General features: G+C 46.0%; 1 protein-coding gene across 5 annotated transcripts in view; it reads right to left on the bottom strand.

Moving 5' to 3' along the window:
* Positions 1 to 19,623, bottom strand: part of STAT3 (signal transducer and activator of transcription 3) — a 1,961,792-nt gene that overhangs the window by 1,087,408 nt on the left and 854,761 nt on the right. For all 5 annotated transcript variants that reach the window (XM_044054713.1, XM_044054714.1, XM_044054715.1 and 2 more), the window contains exon 10: positions 16,669 to 16,761. In XM_044054713.1, the coding sequence (XP_043910648.1) occupies positions 16,669 to 16,761 (93 nt within the window). The remainder of the gene's footprint in view (positions 1 to 16,668; positions 16,762 to 19,623) is intronic.

The following is a 19,623-nucleotide window of genomic DNA, read 5'->3' as shown; positions in this document are numbered from 1 at the left end:
AATGTACGCAAAATCTGAGCCAAAAACTGTTCAGCAAACTCCGACCTGCCTAAGCGTTCGTCGGTTGAATGAGGCACAGGCGAACAGGCTGCTACGTCGTGGTCTGGGCCTAAACAAGGCAAACAGTAAGAGTGGAAATCTTTATGAGGTATTTGTTTCCCACAAGTTAAACAGTTATTGACTTTTTCTGACATCGGCTGAGGCAAGAAAAGGTCCCCGAGTACTTAGCTTTTAGAAGTCTTGAGTAATATTCGCAGTAGTAATCTCTGGATCTGACCGACCGGCACTGCGAACAGCTTCTGCTTGGCGCCGCAAGAAAGGCTGAGGAAAATGGCGTCGGCTGATGCCTTTATACCCGAAGACCAGCAGAGATGACGTCGGGTGAAGTGCGACATCAGCCAAGCGGACCGGACTTTGGAATCCGGCCGACCGAAGGGCTGCCTGACGACAGGACAACCCAGTTGTTATGACTGCAGATGCATCCATGAAGGACATCTCTCTGCACTTCACATTGTTGGGGCTGGCGAACAAGTCGCAACAAGGGAGACCCCATTTGGCGAAGATCTGCGCAGCCACTCTGTTGTTGAGGGACCACTCGTGGGGCAACAGGAGGGTCCTGCTGAGCCTGTCTGCAATCACATTGGCTTTCCCTGGAATGTGCGTGGCTACTAAGAAACGTCGAGTGGCTATGGCCCAGCGCCATACTCTCATGGCCTCCCTGCAAAGGGGGTAGGACCTGGTTCTGCCCTGCTTATGTTCCAAACTACCGACATGTTGTCGGATAGAATCGCAATAGTACCTTGGGGGAGAGCATGATGAAGTGCTTGCAAAACCAGAAGCACCACTCTCATTTCCAGGATATTGATGTGAAGGTGCGCTTCGCAATCCTGTCAAGTGCCTTGGACAGACCTGTCCAGATAATGACCCCCCCACCCTTTCTGGGAGGCGTCCGTGGTCACTGTGGCAACAGGGGGCTGAAGGGCGAAAGGACGCCCCCGGTCCAGGTTGGACCGACACAGCCACCAACGGAGGTCCCGACGAAAACTGTCCGTAATCAGAACCAGGTGGTTCAGGGGAAGTTCTTGGTATGACCATTGAACCGATAACAGCCACTGCAGCACCCGCATGTGCAGCCTGGCTAACGGTACTAAGAGGACAGTTGCAGCCATCGTGCCCAATAACTGAAGAATCTGTCTGCCAGGAACTCGAGATTTGGGTAACAAATTTAGAACCTGTGATTGTAGAACCTGAATTCTTTCTGATGGCAAAAATGCCCGCATCCTTTTTGTGTCTAACTCTGCACCTATAAAGGTGATACGCTGAGATGGCCGCAACACAGATTTTTTCCAATTGAAAGTGATTCCCAGCGAGAGACCCAAAGTTACTGTGGCCATCAGCGCTCGAATCAGTAGATGCTTGGAGGTGGCAGTGAGGAGCCAGTCGTCGAGATAGGGAAACACTTGGAATCCTAGACTTCTCAAGTGAGCTGTCACCACTGACAGACACTTGGTAAACACCCTGGGGGCTGTGGTGAGACCAAAGGGCAGTGCACGAAACTGGAAATGACTGGTTCCTAGGCAGAAGCGTAAATGACTCCTGGACTCTTGACTTATCAAAATATGATAGTAAGCGTCCTTGAGGTCTATGGAGCACATCCAGACATCCTTCTCCAATAACGGGAGAATGGACTGAAGGGTGACCATCTGGAACTTGGACTTCTTCACAAAACGATTTAAAGAGCTTAGGTCCAAAATGGGCCTTACGTCCCCTGTCTTTTTTGGCACCAAAAATAATCTTGAGTAAGTTCCTGATCCGATCTGGTCGGTGGGGACGGGCTGGATGACCCCTTTGCTAAGCAGCTTTGAAACTTCTATGGCTGCTAGATCTTGTTGACTGGGTGGCACGTCCGGGATTCTCCTTGTAGGAGGAGGGGGCTTGAAAAAGGGGATGAGGTAGCCTCCGGTTACAATGCGAAGCACCCACTGATCCTTGGTTATAGATTCCCAAGCCTGTGGGTGTTTCGCAAAACGACCCCCGACTGGCTCCGGAGAAGCACAGCCGGGCCACATCCTAGGGATGTTGAAGGTAAGAGGAACCACGAAAGGAGTTGCGGTCTCCAGAGTTACGGGGGCCTCTGCCACCTCTAGGGCGGCGTCTTCCTGAATCCCCCCCCCTGCCTCTGGAGGGGGGATCACTCGGTGGAGTAGAGAAGAACTTTTGGGATTTCCTGAACCACATTTTCCCTCCTCTCTGGGCCTTGGGATAAGGTCTAGAAGGAGCAGAAAAATGGGCCCCAACGGCAGTCAAGGTCTTGCCCTCCTGCTCACACCGAGTAAGTGTGTCCTTCACCTTGGGTCCAAACAAAGAAGACCCATCAAAGGGGCGTGAAGGAAGACTTAAAGGCCTCCGCGAGTGGACACAAGCGTAACCAGGCTTGTCTCCTAAGAGCCACTCCTGTGCCCGCTGCTCTACTCGCCCCTTCGGCTGCACAGGAAATGAGCCTCATGGACGAGTTGACAACAGAAGATAGGGTAGTCATCTGGGCGCCTACGGTCTGTGCTAACGCCTCAGGAAGATTACCCGCAAGAGACTCTCCTAACTCCTTGAGGAGGTCCCTTTGGAGCCTTGTAAAATGACAGAGATAGCTCAGCGAACACAGGGTAAAGGTCGCTGAAGAAAGGGCACGCTTCCGTACCTACCCATGCTCCTAGAATCCTTATTAGGAGGATGAATAGACGTTGAAGCCTCTGCCACGTCCTGAGTGGCAGATGCCACCACCATAGCATCAACTGCAACACCCTTAGTGAGGAATTCCTTCTGGGGAGGGGCTGAAAGAAACTTATTAGGCCTGGCAGGCACCGGTTCCACTGTATCAGGATGTTCCCACACCCTCCGAGATTAGATCTAATAACTCGTCGAAGGGTGGAGACACCCAGGAGGAGGAGGGGTGGGCCCCGAAGGCCTTGAGGAAGACTGACTCCTCAGCAGTAGGGGCTTTGGATTGCCAATCGCCTCTCTGTCTCAAGATGTCAAGGATATCCGAGAAGGAGACGTCATCCGAGGACGATTTAGGGGACCCCTCCGCATCATCGAGGTCAGTATATGAAGTGAAGGATTCATCTTGGGAATCAACGTGCTTCCTCTTACACAGTTTCTTCCTTGGGGGTTCATCCGAAGCAGATTCAGAAGGACACCCCGGAAGAAGGGAACCCTCTAAGGGGGTATCCTCAGGCCCCGGGGCCCCACTGTCATGGGAAAGAATGTCTCCAGAGGCACCAGTACCCAAAACTTGGGACGGTGAGGTAGAAAACTGCTGAACCGGCAAGGTCATGGCCAGCGCACTCCTCATGGCCTCAAAAGCAGGACCTCCAGACTCCGCAGAGGGCACTTGCTGAGAGACCACGGCGGTACCGGGAATACCTGCGGCCGATGCTCCGAGGGGAAGACTGGGCATCGAAGAGGCGAACTCCACAGTGTTGCCCTCGGCCCCCGCCGAGGAAGACCCCGGAACCAAACCCTGACACCGAGGACAGGGTAGGAATAAAGGTCGGAGCAGAGAAACTCAGAGGGGGTCTCTGCTCCGACTGGACGATTCTGCTGCATTCTACCCCGCACCGACTCCATGCACGGAATGTGGAATCTGCTCCGAAGCCGAGTGGGCTGGAGCAGAGATCATTTTAGTAAAAACTGGGGACTGGAACAGCCTCTGGATAACCCTATCCAAATCCGAATCCGACAACCTAGAGGATTTGGAGGAAATAGACTGGGGCTGAGAAGACTTCTGCCTCGGCTCCGATAAAGCAGGGGATCGGCTCCGAAAGGGTTCCAGCACTATCGGACCCGAGACCGGAACCATTTGTAACAGTGTCGGCGCCGAAGGAGGCTCCAGGGTCAAGGGGGAAGTGTCTGAGCTGCACACCTCCAACGGCTCCGAGACCAAAGGAGCCGAAGTAGGTGATTGGCCTCTCGATGCACTAACCTGCGGCTCCGACACCAATGGAGCCGAGGGAAGAAGCACCGAGGCAGACCCTTCAGCCATCGGCTCCGAAGCCATTGGAGCCGAGGAAGAAGTCGATCCATGTTTCTTAGCTGTCGGGTCCGACGGACTGGTCGGAGCCGACTATCTATGCTTTTTGGGTGTCGGGCCCGACGGACTGGTCGGAGCCGATGATCTCTTCTTTTTAGAAGCTGGAGATGAAGCCAACGCTTCCTCAAATGAAGGCTTAATAAGACCCCTAAGTGTCAGCTTGTTTTTTCTTTCCTGGAGAAGCCTGGAAGAAAAAGCGTGACATACACTGCAAGTCTCCTGTAGATGTTTAGGCCCTAAACAGTACATGCAGACAGCATGGCTGTCTGTAATAGACATTTTATAATTACATTTTGCACACTTTTTAAACCCTGATTTCTGCTCCTTAGACATTTTGAGCACAGTAGAAAAAACAGGAGACAGATAGCTAGAAATACAGAGGTAAACTAATATATGGGCTAAAGCCCTCTAATTTAAACGGGCTTAGCCCGATACAACAGGTCAGAAGTAAGGTAATATGTGGGCTAAAGCCCTCTAACTTAAACGGGCTTAGCCCGAAAACTAATTCAGTCACACAACAAGAAAAAATATATAAACACACAATAAGGGCAAAGGCCCTCTAACTCAAACGGGCCTTGCCCAGTACACTAGAAGCGCGAAAAAAATAAAATCTAACTTTTCACAAAAACTGACCACAAACGCTCACAAAGCTGTTAAAACAGCTGTTTGTTTAAAAGCTGACAGAAACCCTAGCCAAAAAGACCAAAAAGGTCAAGAAAATACACTTAGCTCCAGCCAAGTCGAGACCACGTCCAGCTTGAAAAGCGGCAAACGAGATCTGGAGAAGCAGGCGTGGTGCATTCTGGGATAAGGGGTAGCCCAGCCAATGAGAGACTTTGTTCTAGTATATAGTGGCCGAGTCGGAGCCGACGGATCGGCTCCGAACCTATCAGTTATGAATGTAGGCGAGATAGGATCCCATTACATCCTTCTTGCCCCATCTGTCCAGAGCCCTCGAATCCCTGTCTGAAGGGGTAGGATTTTTGGCTGTAGTAGCCTTAATACCGTTAGGTCCCTGGGAAATGGTCTCTGGATCCGCAGTGGGATTCTTTAAGAGAAATTTGAGAGAGTCAGGTACCCTGTAGTACGTGTCAGGCTTTCTAAGTATTAGGAGTAAGACTGGATTCCATGAAAACATCATCTACAATATCCAAAACAGGGGGTATAGCTAGAGACCTGTGCTGAGGCAAGTCTAAAAATTCTCTGAGTCTCTTCTTGGACTGTGGGTAGTCTTGGCATTCCCAGTGGAAATGCTCTCTTAAGGTATGCAAGGTTTCACCAAAAGAAAAGTCCTCTGGAGGGGAGGCAGAGGGAATGGAATCCTCTGCATATGAATCCTCATAGGTAGATAAGGGTATGTCCTGGTAATCAAAGGGATCAGAGTCATCGGACTCATGGTCTGTTGAATCAGAAGGGAAATCAATTCTTTGTCTTTTAGAGGGGGAAGGCTGGCTTCCCCTGATTAGAGTTATAAGGTCTTCAACCATTCTAAGCATTTGTTTCTGTGGAATGGGAGCTTGAGCATGCACTTTGGTCGTCGGTTTTCTAGGCATAGTGCGAAGTCTGGGCTTGAGAAACTCAGTCGTTTTAGTCTGAAATGAAGTAGTAGGTTTAATACGAACATCGGAAGGTCGGAATACACACTCAGAAGCCGGTGCCTGCACAGCGGCTCCGAACCCATCCAAGGTAGAAACATCCGCAGGTTCCATAATTGAAGAAGCATCTCGCGGCATATTGGACTCCAAATGGGTCTCAGCAGAGGCCTGCGAATCTGTAGAAGCGGGTATCAGGGGCTGTGAAGGCGCCTCACTGAGTAACGGCAGACTGGCAACTAGCTTAATGGAAGCATCGTCGGCAGTTTTAGACCTATGCGGTCTGTCTCTGTCTTTATCCTTACGTTTTTTCGGAAGATCAGTAGTTGGATGGCTTACAGAAGCCATTTTGGAAAACAGAACAGGTGACGCAGTAAGAATGAAAATCTCTGTGAGGTATTTGTTTTCCACAGGCAAGACAATTGTTAACTTTTTCTGACACTGGTTAGAGCAAGAAAAAAGAATCCCCAATGGGGTACTTAGCTTTAGAAGACTTCAGGTTTGAAACTCGAAAAACGTAAATTTCAGGTAGCAGCTGACTGGCACTTGTGAACTGCTTCTGCTTTGGGCTCCCGCGCAGCAAAAAAAGCTGATGTAATGGCGTCGGCTGCATGATTTATACCCATGACGACCTGACGTCATGGAAGAGGCAACAGCATCTGATGCAGAAGTCCCAAGACTCTGGTATTCAGGCCAGCTGAGGGCTTACTGCTGGCAGATAACCCAAGTGTGATAACTGCAACAGTGAAACACGAAGAACATCCCTTCTTTACTTCCTGACCGTATACCCAGCTTGTAACACTTTGAAAAAACAACTGGCAATTGAATTGCATAGACACACTTAAGTGAAGTGTTTTTGAAAAAGGTTCCAGTAGTGGCAATTGCCATTGTGAAGTTATCACTGTCCTGTTCAGCATTTAACTCGCAATGGATGAAAAGAAGGTGATGGCACTTGATGGTCACAGAAAACAAATTTTGATACTGGTCTGCTCTAGTTCCCTGGCATGGAAGAGCCAAATAGTTGGTCAGGATGCCTTGTATCTCTGGTCATGTTAGCAGCCTTAGCAGTTGAAAAAAACTGAAGAAAAAAACACTAAAGATGAGTTCAGCATATGCAAAGCAAGGAATTCATTAGCAGAGTAGGAGAAAAAGATGGGGAGAAACTGTATTCATTTTACAGCCAATTCCTCATTATAACTGATGAGTGAAGCTGGAGTATCAGGGTGGCTACAATCTCACATGAAGGCAATCTACCAGGAAAGCTTTTCGGATGGGCATAACCCAGTAGCTGAAACTTGTTTAACAAAGTACTGCATCTGATTACTGACACTGCCCTAAGAAAAACTGACAATTTCTTTAATGATCTCTATACAGCCAAGTACAACTTCAACTTTATTATGGCGTTTTATCACAAAGCACCATAACAAAAAATAAAATAAGAGTCCAGATGAATACAAACAATAAAAATAGATAACAAATAAATAGTAACGAGGTGGAAACAACCATCCCACCATATCACACACCAAGCAAAAAAAGAAGTTATGTACCTACCATAAAGTTCCATGTGAGTTGTCCATCTCGCCTTCATTCTTACTGATGGGTTCGGAGCTGATCCTTGGCTCTGACTCTGCCAAATACAAAAGCTCAAGGTCTTCAACCAGCTCGCGACTCACACCATATCCCATGATGCACTGGTGCTTCCCTCAGGTCTTGTTTGCTGCCAACAAAGTTATATGTCAACTCCCAATAGACCCAACAGCACAGAATACACTAGAGAAAGGTCAAAGTACAGCCATACCTCACCTCAGGCTCTCGCGCCTCAAGAAGCCTAGATGGGGGTTGGAGGGTGGGACGTAAGAATGAAGACGAGATGGACAACTCGCATAGAATGTTATGGTAGGTACATAAATTCTTTACGTGAAGTTGTCCTATCTCGCCTTCATTCTTACTGATGGGATAGTGTCTCAAGCACAATCTTCTTGGGTGGCTCACGGGAGAATATTCTTCAGGTCAGTGGAACCAAAGGAAGCCCTGTCCCTGGAGGCCCTACCCACCTTGCAATGAGTGATAAAGGTATGAGGCCTTGACCAAGTGGCTGCTGCACAAATGGTATCTATTGGCAGTTTGGCTGAAAAAGCTGAAGAATTGGAGACAGCACTAGTTGAGTGGACCTTTAGCTTGTCTTGCAATGGTCTAGTCACTGAATTGTAAGTAAATGAAATGCAATCGGATAACCATTTTGATAATGTGGTCTTAACTACAGCAGCCCCTTTCCTGGAGTCTGAGAAGGAAACAAAGAGTTGATCTGTTTTCCTGAAGTCTTTGGTTCTGTCGAAATAAAAGCAAAGCTGTCTGTGAACATCAAGTTTGTGCAGCATGTACTGTCTTATTGCCATAGTTGGGGAAGAATACAGGTAACGCTATAGACTGATTCAAATTTGTTTCCGAACATACTTTCAGTAAAAACAAAGGATTTGTATGGAGAGACGCACTATCATTATGAAATATCATGTATGGGGGTTTAATGGACAAGCTTGTAATTCTGAAACCTTCCGAGCAGAAGTTATGATCACTAAAAAGATGGTTTTCCATGTGATATACTTTAGGTCACAAGAAGAGGCTGGTTCAAAGGATGGTAGAATTATTTGTAATAGAACAAAATTTAGATTCCACGGAGCAAGAGGGAATTTGATGGGTGGTCTTAAATGGATAGTCCCTTTCAGAAAGGATTTCAAAAGTCTATGACACATGACATTAGACCCCCATTGCCAAAAAGAAAATTCGAGATTGTTGCCAATTGAGCTCGAATAGTAGCAGCAGCTGCTCCCCTCACTGAAAAGTTTTGTCAAAATTCCAAAATAGAGGATATTGGAGCTAAGTACGGATTAATATGACTATGAACTGCCCATATTGAGAATCTCTTCCATTTGCTAAGATATAATTTTCTAGTAGATGATTTATGAGAGGATGTTAGAATATGCTGAGCTGCAGCTGAAAGGTTTTGAAGCCTGGCTATTTTTGGAAATGGAGCAGCCAAGCTGTCAATTTGAGGGACTGAAGGGATGGATGAACAGCTACTGATGAATGAATCAGGAGGTCTGCAGCTGGGTCCAGGATCCAAGGTCCGAACACTCTAACCCAAAGATTCCTGGAGTTCATAAACTCAAATGCCATGGAACAACAAGTCACCATCCCCACAAGAGGTGAAAACATACTTGATCTCATCATCACGAACATGGGATCAAAATGTTCAACACCGGAAGTATACCCTCACTGGTGAGATCAGATCATAAACTAATCTGGCTGGAGGTCCTCATCCCGGCCCCACCTGAAACAAAAAAGACCACAGTGAAAAACTTCGCAAAAGCCGATTTCACACTTCTAAAACTAGTGTGGTCTCCTTTAAGGCCCTGAGCCAGTGGTAAACATTACTCAAACCGCTGAATCACTTACAAATGCCTTCTACCAGCACCTACAGGACTGCATGGATCAGGCAATCCCAAACAAAACTAAGACTCTCTGTACCAAAGGCAGCGTCCAGTCTGGTGGACCCCAGCCATAAACAAGCTCTACAACAAAGGAGGAAGCTACTACAAGATAGAGCAAAATCCTTGAAAGGTAAGACACCTTTGATCATTATAAGTAAAAACTAAGAGCTCTCATAAAATCATCCAAGGCAAATTTTGAGAGAAAAATGCCAAGGACTCTAAAGACAATCATAAGGCCTTCTTTAGCTATGTTAGAAACCTAGGAGGAAACTCCCAGATATGCTCAGAATTAGTTCAAAATGATGTGAAAATTACTGAACCTACACACATTGCTAACATACTGGCTGACAGGTTCAGTGCAAACTTCTCCCCCCTCCCCAAAAGGAGATATCTATTCCAGAGGATTGTAGCCCCCAAACATCTCCAACACCCAGGTGAGAACTGCCCTCACTAAGGCAAAAACACAGCATCCATGGGACGGATGGTGTCCCCGACTGTGTGCTTCATGAACTCAGGAATTAAACCCACAGTTAGGACAGCTGTTTAATCTTAGCCTCACCTCAGGATCGTACCCAAGGAGTGGCGCCGGCGACTGTGGTCCCACTTCATAAGGCGGTGCCTCCACAGACCCTGGAAATTACCGCCCCATTAGCTTGACAAGCCTTATCTGCAAAGCCATGGAGAGGATCATAATGGAACTCATAAATAAAGACATAGGGAACTTGCAGACTTTGGATCCAGCAGTTTGGCTTTGTCAAAGGCAGATCCTGCCTCTTAAACTTGGTTGACTTTTTGAGACAGTCACCAAGGCCATTGATGAGGAAAGGCAGTCCATACAGCCTACCTCGACCTGGCAAAGGCCTTGACACAATACCCCACTCAGGTATCATCGAAAAACTCATCAGCTTGAATGTAAACCCATACATCACAAGATGGGTTGCAAACTGGCTAAGCGACAGAACCCACAGGGTCAGAGTTGCTGGAGCCATGTCAGACTCAAAGCCTGTCACAAGTGGTGTCCCACAGGGCTCAGTCCTGGGTCCACTCTTGTTCGGCATCTACTTTTCTGAAGTACAAGCAAACACAGGAGGTTATGGCTGACAAAGTTTGCAACTGACGGCAAACTAGGCGCCATAGTCGAAAACACATCTGACACAGATATCCTCCAGAAGGGCCTCACAGAAGCGGATAACTGGTGCCAGAGCCATGGCCTGCACTTACACGCCAAAACATGCATAGCCATACCCTTCCGGAAAAACACGCTTACCCCTAGCTACCATATAGGTCACAATCCACTGAGCACAGAAAAGTCATCAGGGATCTGGGGACCCAAGTTGACAGTAGTCTTTCGTTTGACACTGATGTTGATAAAGTAGTTAGGAAAACCTCCTATATCGCCCACCTGATCATGAAGGGATTCACATCTAGATCAAGGAGGTCATCGTCCCCTGTACTCATCACTCATTAGACCTATGATTGAGTACAATGCCCGTTCGAATGTATCTGACCAGACACCTGATGCAGCTTGAAAGGCCCCAAAAGTTCCTCACCAAAAGGATAAAGGGTCTCAAAATATGTCTTATGCTGCCGACTGAAAGAACTCCAGCTTTATTCAGTCTCATACCGCTTGCTCAGAGGTGACCTGTGCCTGACATATAAGGCCATGTCAAACCCAGATTTGATGAATATGCTTCACCTCAAAATCTAGATCCCTCAGAACCACAAGGGCGGAGACTTAAACCTTGACACGGTTATAAATAGAGCGTGCTGGAGGGACAGATTCATCACCCAGAGACTCCCTATGCTGTGGAACAAAATCCCGGTACATGTGAGGCAGAGCACCTCACTGGCCTTGTTCAAGAGGAATCTTGACCAATGGATGGGAGATCGCAGATATACCCCAGGGATTACTTCAGTGTCACTGCTTGACAGAGGCACAGAAAAATGATAGGCATAGTTTTTATTCAAACTAAAGGGGTGGCGAAAGCCACATAACTATGGGCTAGGCTTATAAATGCCCTTGGGCAGATAGCCTAGTATGAACCTATGAACCTATGAACCTATGAACAGCTACTGATGAATGAATCAGGAGGTCTGCAGCTGGGTCCAGGATCCAAGGTCCTTCCAATAGATGAGGTCAAAGAAAGGGGAACCAAACCTGGCGAGGCCAGTAAGGGGCTAATAGAATTAAGGTTCTTCCCAGATGACTGGCTTTCTGTAAAACTTTGGATATCAGTGGTAATGGGGAAAAGCATAAAGGAGACCGGGGGCCAATCATATACAAGTGCATCCCTTGGGACATCCCCAGACAGGGAATTAGGGCAAAGTAGCTGCTGTATTTCATGTTTGTAGGAGTGGCAAAGAGATAGCAGCAAGGCTGGCCCTATTTGTGGAAAATCATTTCCACCACTTCTTTCTTAAGGGACCACTCATGATTCAACAGAATTGCCCTGCTCAGTTTGTCTGCTATCACGTTGGACCTCCCCAGGATGTGTGCTGCTATTAGAAAGCGCTGGGAGGACATTGCCCATTGCCATACTCTCAAGGCCTCTCAACATAGGAGGTAAGATTTGGTTCCTCCTTGTTTATGTACCAGACTACTGACATGTTGTCTGTCTGTATCGCAATGTTCCCAAGTGGTAGAGAGTCGAGAAAGGACTGCAACGCTAGAAGTACTGCTCTCATCTCTAAGACACTGATATGCAGGTCAGCCTCGTGTTCCTTCCATGTGCCTTGAGCTGTTCTTCCCTGATAATGCCCCCCCCTCAGAGAAGTGTCAGTGGTCACTATGGCTGCAGGGGTGGGTAAAAAGGATGGCCTATCTTTACACAATCCGATGTTAGCCACCACTGAAGGTCCTTCTTGTAGGAATTTGTGATTATCTCATGTGACACTGGGAGTTCTTGAAAGGACCACTGTGTGAAAAGGAGCCACTGTAGTATCCACATATGCATCCAACCCAGTGGAACTGCAAGAATCACTGCCGCCATTGTACCCAGTAACATAAGAACTGTTAAAGCTGGGACTTTTGCTTTTGAGAGGAGGGTCAGAACTTAGTGTCGGAGAACACAAACCCTGTCTGACGGAAGCTTTAAGGTCACTGTGGTGGTGTCCAGATCTGGTCTTATAAAAACAGTATGTTATGATGGCAATAAGACAGACTTTTCTACCTTTATGGTAATCACCAACTGACAGCAGAGCTTCATAGTGGTGTCCCTTGCTTGAATGAGTTGTTGCCTGGTGGTGGCAGTTAGGAGCCAGTCGTCTAGGTATGAAAACACCTAGAATCCTAAACGTCTCAGTTGAGCCGTGACTACTGCCATGCATTTGGTGAACACACTGGGGGCTGTTGTGAAACCAAAGGGCAGTGCCCAAAACTGACAGTGAATAACTCCCAGCTGAAAGTGTAGGTGATCTCTGGATGGTCTGTCCATTTTTATGTAGTAGTACACATCCTGGAGATCTATCGAGCACATCCAATTGTCTTTTCCTAGAAAAGGAAGTATCGACTGCAGTTAACCATCTGGAACTTTGTCTTCTTCACAGATTTGTTTAGTCTGCTGAGATCCAGAATGGTCTTTGGAACTAAAAGGAAACTTGAGTAAGTTCCGGATCTTATCTGGTCTGTGGGGACAGGATGGATGACTTTTTTTCTAGCAACCTTTGGATTTCTACGGCTGCTTGTTTCCTGTAACTGGGTAGAACATCTGGAATCTTTCTTATCAAGGGAGGTGGAGTGGAAAAGGGAATAGAGTAACTGCTGGATATGATACTTTGTACCCAGCTGTCTTTTATTTTTAGCCAGGTGTCTAGGTACAAAGTTAAGCGTTCTCAACTGTGTCCAGAGTTGGACAGGCAGGCCTCCTTTCAGGAGTGCCGATACGGCTTCCCAAAGAACTGTTCCCCGTCACCCTGATTCTGCGGACCCCCCTCTGCTGTGTGGTCATCTTCCATTATTGCCCCTTCCTCTGCCTCTGGAGGGGGATACACCACATGTGTCCTGAAAGGCTCCTTGAGATTTTCAGAACCACATTTTTCCCCCTTTCTGACCGTTGGGGTAAGGTCTGGTAGGCGTGAAAAAATGGACTCCGACGGCAGACTGAGTCTTTCCCTCTTGTTCACACAGGGTAAGCGTTTCCTTTACTTTGAGTCCAAAAAGGGACGAGCTTTCGAAAGGGGTGTTGATAAAGGATGACTTGAAGGGCTCCGCAAATGAAAACAAACATATCCAGGAATGTCTCCTAAGAGCGATTCCAGTACCCACTGCTCTACTCGCTCCATCAGCTGTGTAAGAAATCAGACACATGGACGAGTTTACTAGGGAATTAAGGGTGGACAGCTGGGAGGATATTTTGTCTGTAACCCCCGCAGCTACTGAATCCTGAAGAGAATCTCCCAGCTCTTTTAGGAGATCTCTTTGCAATCTAGTAAAATGTGTAAGGTAATTTAGCAATCTTAGTGTGAAGGTGGCTGAAGTAAACATGTGCTTTGCGTATCTGTCCATTACTCTTGAATCTTTATTTGGAGGATGGACTGATGCCGAAGTTTCAGATAACTCCTTTTTCGTGGCTGTCGCCAACACTATGGCATCAACAGGGACTCCTTTGGTGAGAAAAGCTTTGTCTTGTGGGGAAGTAATAAATTTATTAGGCCTCCTAGGGAGAGGTTCCGCTGTATCTGGAGACTCCCACGCCTTTTGACAAACCAGGTTCATCGAAAGGCAGAAACACCCAAGTAGTGAAGGGCTGAGACCCGAAGGCCTTAAGGTAGATCGAATCATCATCAGAAGGGTTGATGGGGCTTGCCAGCCACCCCTCTGTTTGAGAATCTCTAAGATATCTGCAAAGGAGATATCTTCTGAGGGTGAACATGGTGACGCTTCTGAATCATCTAGGTCAGTATATGAGGTGACGGATTCCTGAGGGGAGTTCAAATGCTTCCTCTTAATAGCCTCTTCTGAAGGATCACCTCAGTGGGAGTGTCTGGGGAGGTCTCGGAAGAAAAGAGCTCACCCGATGGGACTTCCTAAGGCTCTGGGTCTCTATGCTTCTGTGGAATCTGCAATGTGGAAGTAGACACCTGTGCTTTAGGAGAAGAAGCTGTGGATGTCCATGGGGACAATGCCCTCCTCATGGCATCGAAAGCCCCTCGACTCCGATGAGAAAGAACCCCTGGATCTGAAGAAACAGTCAGTTCTGTCAGCACCAGAATGGTGGGCTCCGAACCTGATGTAGGCGCCGAACTCACCTGCACAGAAGAGCCCCTAGAGGCAAAGTCAGACCCAACAAATCGGTTCGACTGTCCTCCCCGGACCTGACTGGAGAGTGTCGGCCCCTAGATTCTTCAGTCAGCACAGTAGTAGTCTGAGAAGTCAGATTCGAAGAACCTGGAGCAGGTCTCAGTACCGACGACTCCACAATTATCAATTCCGAGCACTCCGGCTCCGAAACCTCGAGTCGGATCAGAGGAGGAACAAATGGGGGGCGGGGGTTAGTCAGTTCCGAAGCCCGTGGGGTCAGCCATGACAAAAGCTTGGCCAACGCCGGTGTCTGCAAAAGCCTCTGCACTACACGAGCCACATCTAAGTCGGACAGGCTTCTTGAGGATCGAGACGATGCAGCTGAAGAAGCTATGGATTGCAAAATAGGTAATTTCAAAGTAGGAGACACCAGCTCCAAAACCAGGGATCGGCTCCTCAATGTTACGACTGTCAGCTCCGAAGGCAATGGCGCCAAGGTCAAAGGTCTGTCAGATTTTGACTTAGTGGATGAAGGAGATTTTCCAGACTTCAAGGATCCAGTAGTAGATTTTCTTTTGGTAGGTTTTGTAGGTTTGCCATGAGTAGTTTGACCATGCTTCATTTCTTCTTGAAAGGAAGACTTAATCATGCCTCTGACATGTTCCTTCTCTCTTGCAGTACACGAGAACTAAAAGAATGTCAGATAGACCATGTTTCTTGCAAATGCAAGGGTCCTAAGCAATACACACAATCTGTGTGCCCATCAGTAATGGACATTTTTTGTCCACATTTTGGGCATTTTTTAAATCCAGAAGGCTTAAATTATTTAACCCCCTTATCATTGTCTCTCTCTTGCTGAGACATTTTCTCAAAATATAAACACACACACACACACACACACACACACACACACACACACACACACACACACACACACACACACACACACACACTAAGGAGCCCTCTAATTTAAACGGGCTTAAGCAACAACAAAACACAGCCTTCTAACTAAAATAGGCTTAAATACAAATCTAACAAGTACTACAGCCTGGAACTAAAACAGTCCACACACACAATACTTACAGCAGGCTTCAACAAACAAAAATCTTTAAGGCACAAATTAACACTTGTGAGAGCCTTCTAACTTAAGCAGGCTCAAATATGCACACACATAAATCTATCAGCACATGAAAAAAAACAGTGAATATTGAATCAAACAATAATCCTACTAATAACTAAATAATTAACTATGTAACTAAGTTAACAAACTACTAATAACCATCACTAACACTTTAAGTGAAGAAAGGGGATAGGGAGCTAAACAAAGGCCTACAAAAACACCACGGTTTAAATTCACAAAAAAATACTCGTATGAAGGAAATTGCTAGGTACGATTAAAGATAACAACTATCCTAACTATAGAAGAATTTTCTAAATGGTAACTTTTAGAAATAACAGTTCAAACAACAAAAAAAAATCACTTAGCCGGAGCTGGTGAATCACCCGATCTGTTGTAGCAGCAAATGAGATCTGGGGGAAGCACCAGTGCATCATGTGAAAGGGAATAAGCCACGAGCTGGTTGAAGACCTCAAGCTTTTGCATTTGGCCGAGTCGGTGCTGAAGATCGGCTCCGAACCCATCAGTAAGAATGAAGGCGAGATAGGACAACTTCACATTAAAGATATTTTAAGTGCCTTCTTGAAGGCTGCCACTGTCGGGGACTCCGGGAGCCACTGTAGTAGCAAATTCCATAGATGAGACACCTGATAAGAAAAAAAGCAATACCTAGAAATTGCAAGATGAGTCAGTGGAATTGACATCAGCCCCTTGGAGAAGGAACACAACACCTGAGTGGGGCTGTAGGGTGTAATAAGCTCCTTCAAGTACGGGAGACCCAGGTCATGAGTGTAAAAGAGCGGTGGCACTTTTAAGGGACTGTTACAAGTCTAGGGTTAAGTCATTTTTCCAGGGCAGATCCCACTTACTACTTCTGTCTTAAAAGTTACTCTAAGGATACAGAGCACATACACCACAATTCCAGTAGTTCAGGTTAGTACAAAGGGCTCTTTTTATTAAGCAAAATTTCTTGCAGCCCTAAAACTTTACAGACCTGCAACAAAACTTCTAATTTTTTTTTAAACTTACAAGCTTAATACTATGTAACTACACAGCTGATGCTGTCAAAACTTGCTGGACAATCTCCATATCTGCAATCCCAAAACAAATTGGTAGTATGTACCGAAGTAAATTTTGTTACTCACCTGACTTTTGTAGTAAACTGTACTCCTGTTTTGATAACCAGGGGGCGATCAGGATGCATAGGCATACAAGGTTGCCTTTCGACTACAAATGCACTGCAAAGACAAAACGTGGAATGAATTTCAATACTCAGAAGAATGGACAGATTTGCCAAGCATTATAAAACATGTAATACCTAATCAGTTCACAAGCATTACTGACAAACACTTTCAAGGATATGCTAATATGGTGAAAAATAAGACTGATTTATGTATAATAATCAGTAGTAAGGTGCTAAAAGTCCTAATTGTGACTGAGTTTACTAGAAATACCAGTTCAAATAGTTCAAATATCAGCCAAGGCCTGGAACAGACTGAGTGAGAAAAGAAAAAAGCGGCAAAACCCACTAATTACTCTTGGGGGTGGGTTGGGAGCATGTTTTGCTGCACAATTCATATTTTCAGTGGTTAAATCCCCATGAGAGCCACATCTGGGGTGCAGCTTCTGGGGAGCTTAGCTTTGATTACCATACAGAGGTGTGAAAGGAATCACAGAGCCCAATGTGCACCACCCCTTTAAGCACTTTCCAGGAATGCATAGTGGGAAGGCTAGGACATAGGTAGAATACACCTGTTCCTCAATGTAAATGCTAATCCCAGTCTTGGTATGCTTCGTTTCCACCCCAAGGAACTAATGACCAATATGACTCTTACCAAAGAAGAATGAATGTATCAATGGGGAGGCCAAGAGGGACAGCTAACAGCAGATGATGGAGATATAAAACAAAGTGTTAACCAGGAATGCTCAGCAAAACTGGCATAATGGTTAAGGTCTTCACTACCAATGCACAAGACACAAGGTTCAATCCTGACAGCCAAACAATACCTTTGTGAGGGGTTTGCATGTTCTCCATGTCTTTGTGGGGGGTTCCTACTACCTCCCAAAAACATGTTGAGCATTTCCACCTCAAATTCACTAACAAATGGAGTTGCGGCAAGCAGCAGCACAGACTCTAGACAGTGCTTATATTGGGAAGAGTTGTATAGACCAACAACGCATTAACAGTGGTGTGGGGCATCCTTTAGACAGAAGACACAGATCACAGACTGACAGCCATGTCAGGGCTAACCACCTGACAGTGTAAAAATCATCTCTAGGTGATTTGGTCTTGTTGATGAATGTTGCCAAAAATGGGCATGGGTATCTGCCAGTAATAAGTGGGCTGAGGCGCAGCCTACTTTAACCTACACCAGGAATCCATGCTACGGTTTTGTCCCTATTGTCTGGTGTGTGTGTGTGTGTGTGTGTGTGTGTGTGTGCATCCCCATAAAGCCCAGAAGCCCTGGGTCAATAAATAACTAACCAGCTGGTATAGAGTTGCCCTGGTTGAGTTACTTGGGTTAGCTATGTTGAGCAAAAGACGGATGCAAAACCAATCAACTAGCCAAACATGAATTAAGGATTGCTACACTCAGTATAGGGTCAATGACAGGATGCAGATTGGAAGTAGATTAAATGATAGTAAGGAGGAAGCTGAACATCCTCTGTACCTAGGATCCAAGATGGAAAGGCAGTGCAAAGACACTTGGCTTGGGATCCAGACACTAGTACTCTGTGGGAAGAGGAAAGACTAGAAATGGTGTAGGAAATGAGGAGAATGAGAGGCTTCAGAAGATAGTAAGGGATGTCATCAGAATTAGTGACAGAATCATTGCAATCAATTCCAATGTAAGGATAGGGCAATATTCATAATGTTAGTCTATGCCCCATAGCGGGGTGTGACAGTGAGTGAAAGACTGCATTCAGGTAACAGTTGCAGGACCTACTAGACAAAGCAGGACAATATGAGCTAGGGTTGATAACGAGGGACCTAAATACACATATTGGGGTAGACGGAACATGACATGAGGCCTGACTGTGTCTTCATGGGTGGGGTTAAAACCAATAAAGAAAGAGAAGCCATTCTACACTTCTGTCCAGAAATATGGTTCAGCAAGAGAGAGACAGTCATAAGATCACATTCAAGAGTAGCCAACATGCAACACTGTTAGACTTCTTCCAAATAAGGACAGGGCACTGGTGAAGAATCAACAATTGCAAGTCATCCCCAGTGAAACAGATGACCCACATCACAAACCATTACTTGAAGCAAGCAGTGGCCAGAGAAGACTCAAAGGTCAACAAGGTGCAGGCTGAAGACCTGGAAGTTGACTGAGGAGAAAGCACAAGATTTCAAAGAAATATTCAGGGCTCAATCACCTCAGGAAGAAAAAGAAAAAGGTGGAATTGAAAAAGAATGGCAGTGCCTCAAAACAGCATTTGTGAGGACAATAGAACACATGTGTCTGATCCAGATAAGGAAATGAGGTACATAAGGAGAGTACATGGTGGTGGACTACAGAAGTCCAGGAAATTATCAAATGAAAAAGGAAATGCAGGAAAAAGTGTGAGATAAAAAAGGTACACCAGGCTAAGAAAAACTGGTTAGCTAACAAAGATGATAAGAAAGCAGTTGCAATAGCAAAAAACATGTCATCAGAAGCACTCAACCTGCTTCTAGAATGTGACTCAGTAGATGGTACACAGAAACGATAAACCTGTAAGGCAAAGACAGAAAAATAAAGGCAATCATCAGACATCCTTCATAAGGGATGCTATCAATAACCTGCTTGGCAGTCCACAGGACATCAACGGCAGATGGAAGTACTTCCAACCATACATCTCAATCTCCTACCACAGGAAAGCTGGACAAAGGTGCACAAATAAGGACACATTTTAAATACTGCTCTTAGAAACTTAGAAAGACGAGAGAATAATAGGTTTTGCATTAGCATGTATTTTCCGAAGGACAGAACATCTGAAACTCAAATGTCTGTCATTCTTTAGTGAGTTCAATTCTCAATGATATGATTTGACAAAAAATATAAATTTTATGCGGAACAGACTAAGAGTATGAGGCATAAATAGGGGTGCCTATA

Source organism: Protopterus annectens, chromosome 13.part0 (genome assembly GCF_019279795.1).
Source record: "Protopterus annectens isolate FY-2018-M chromosome 13.part0, PAN1.0, whole genome shotgun sequence".
Classification (NCBI taxonomy): domain Eukaryota; kingdom Metazoa; phylum Chordata; order Ceratodontiformes; family Protopteridae; genus Protopterus; species Protopterus annectens.
This window is presented reverse-complemented; position numbering and strand designations above follow the sequence as displayed.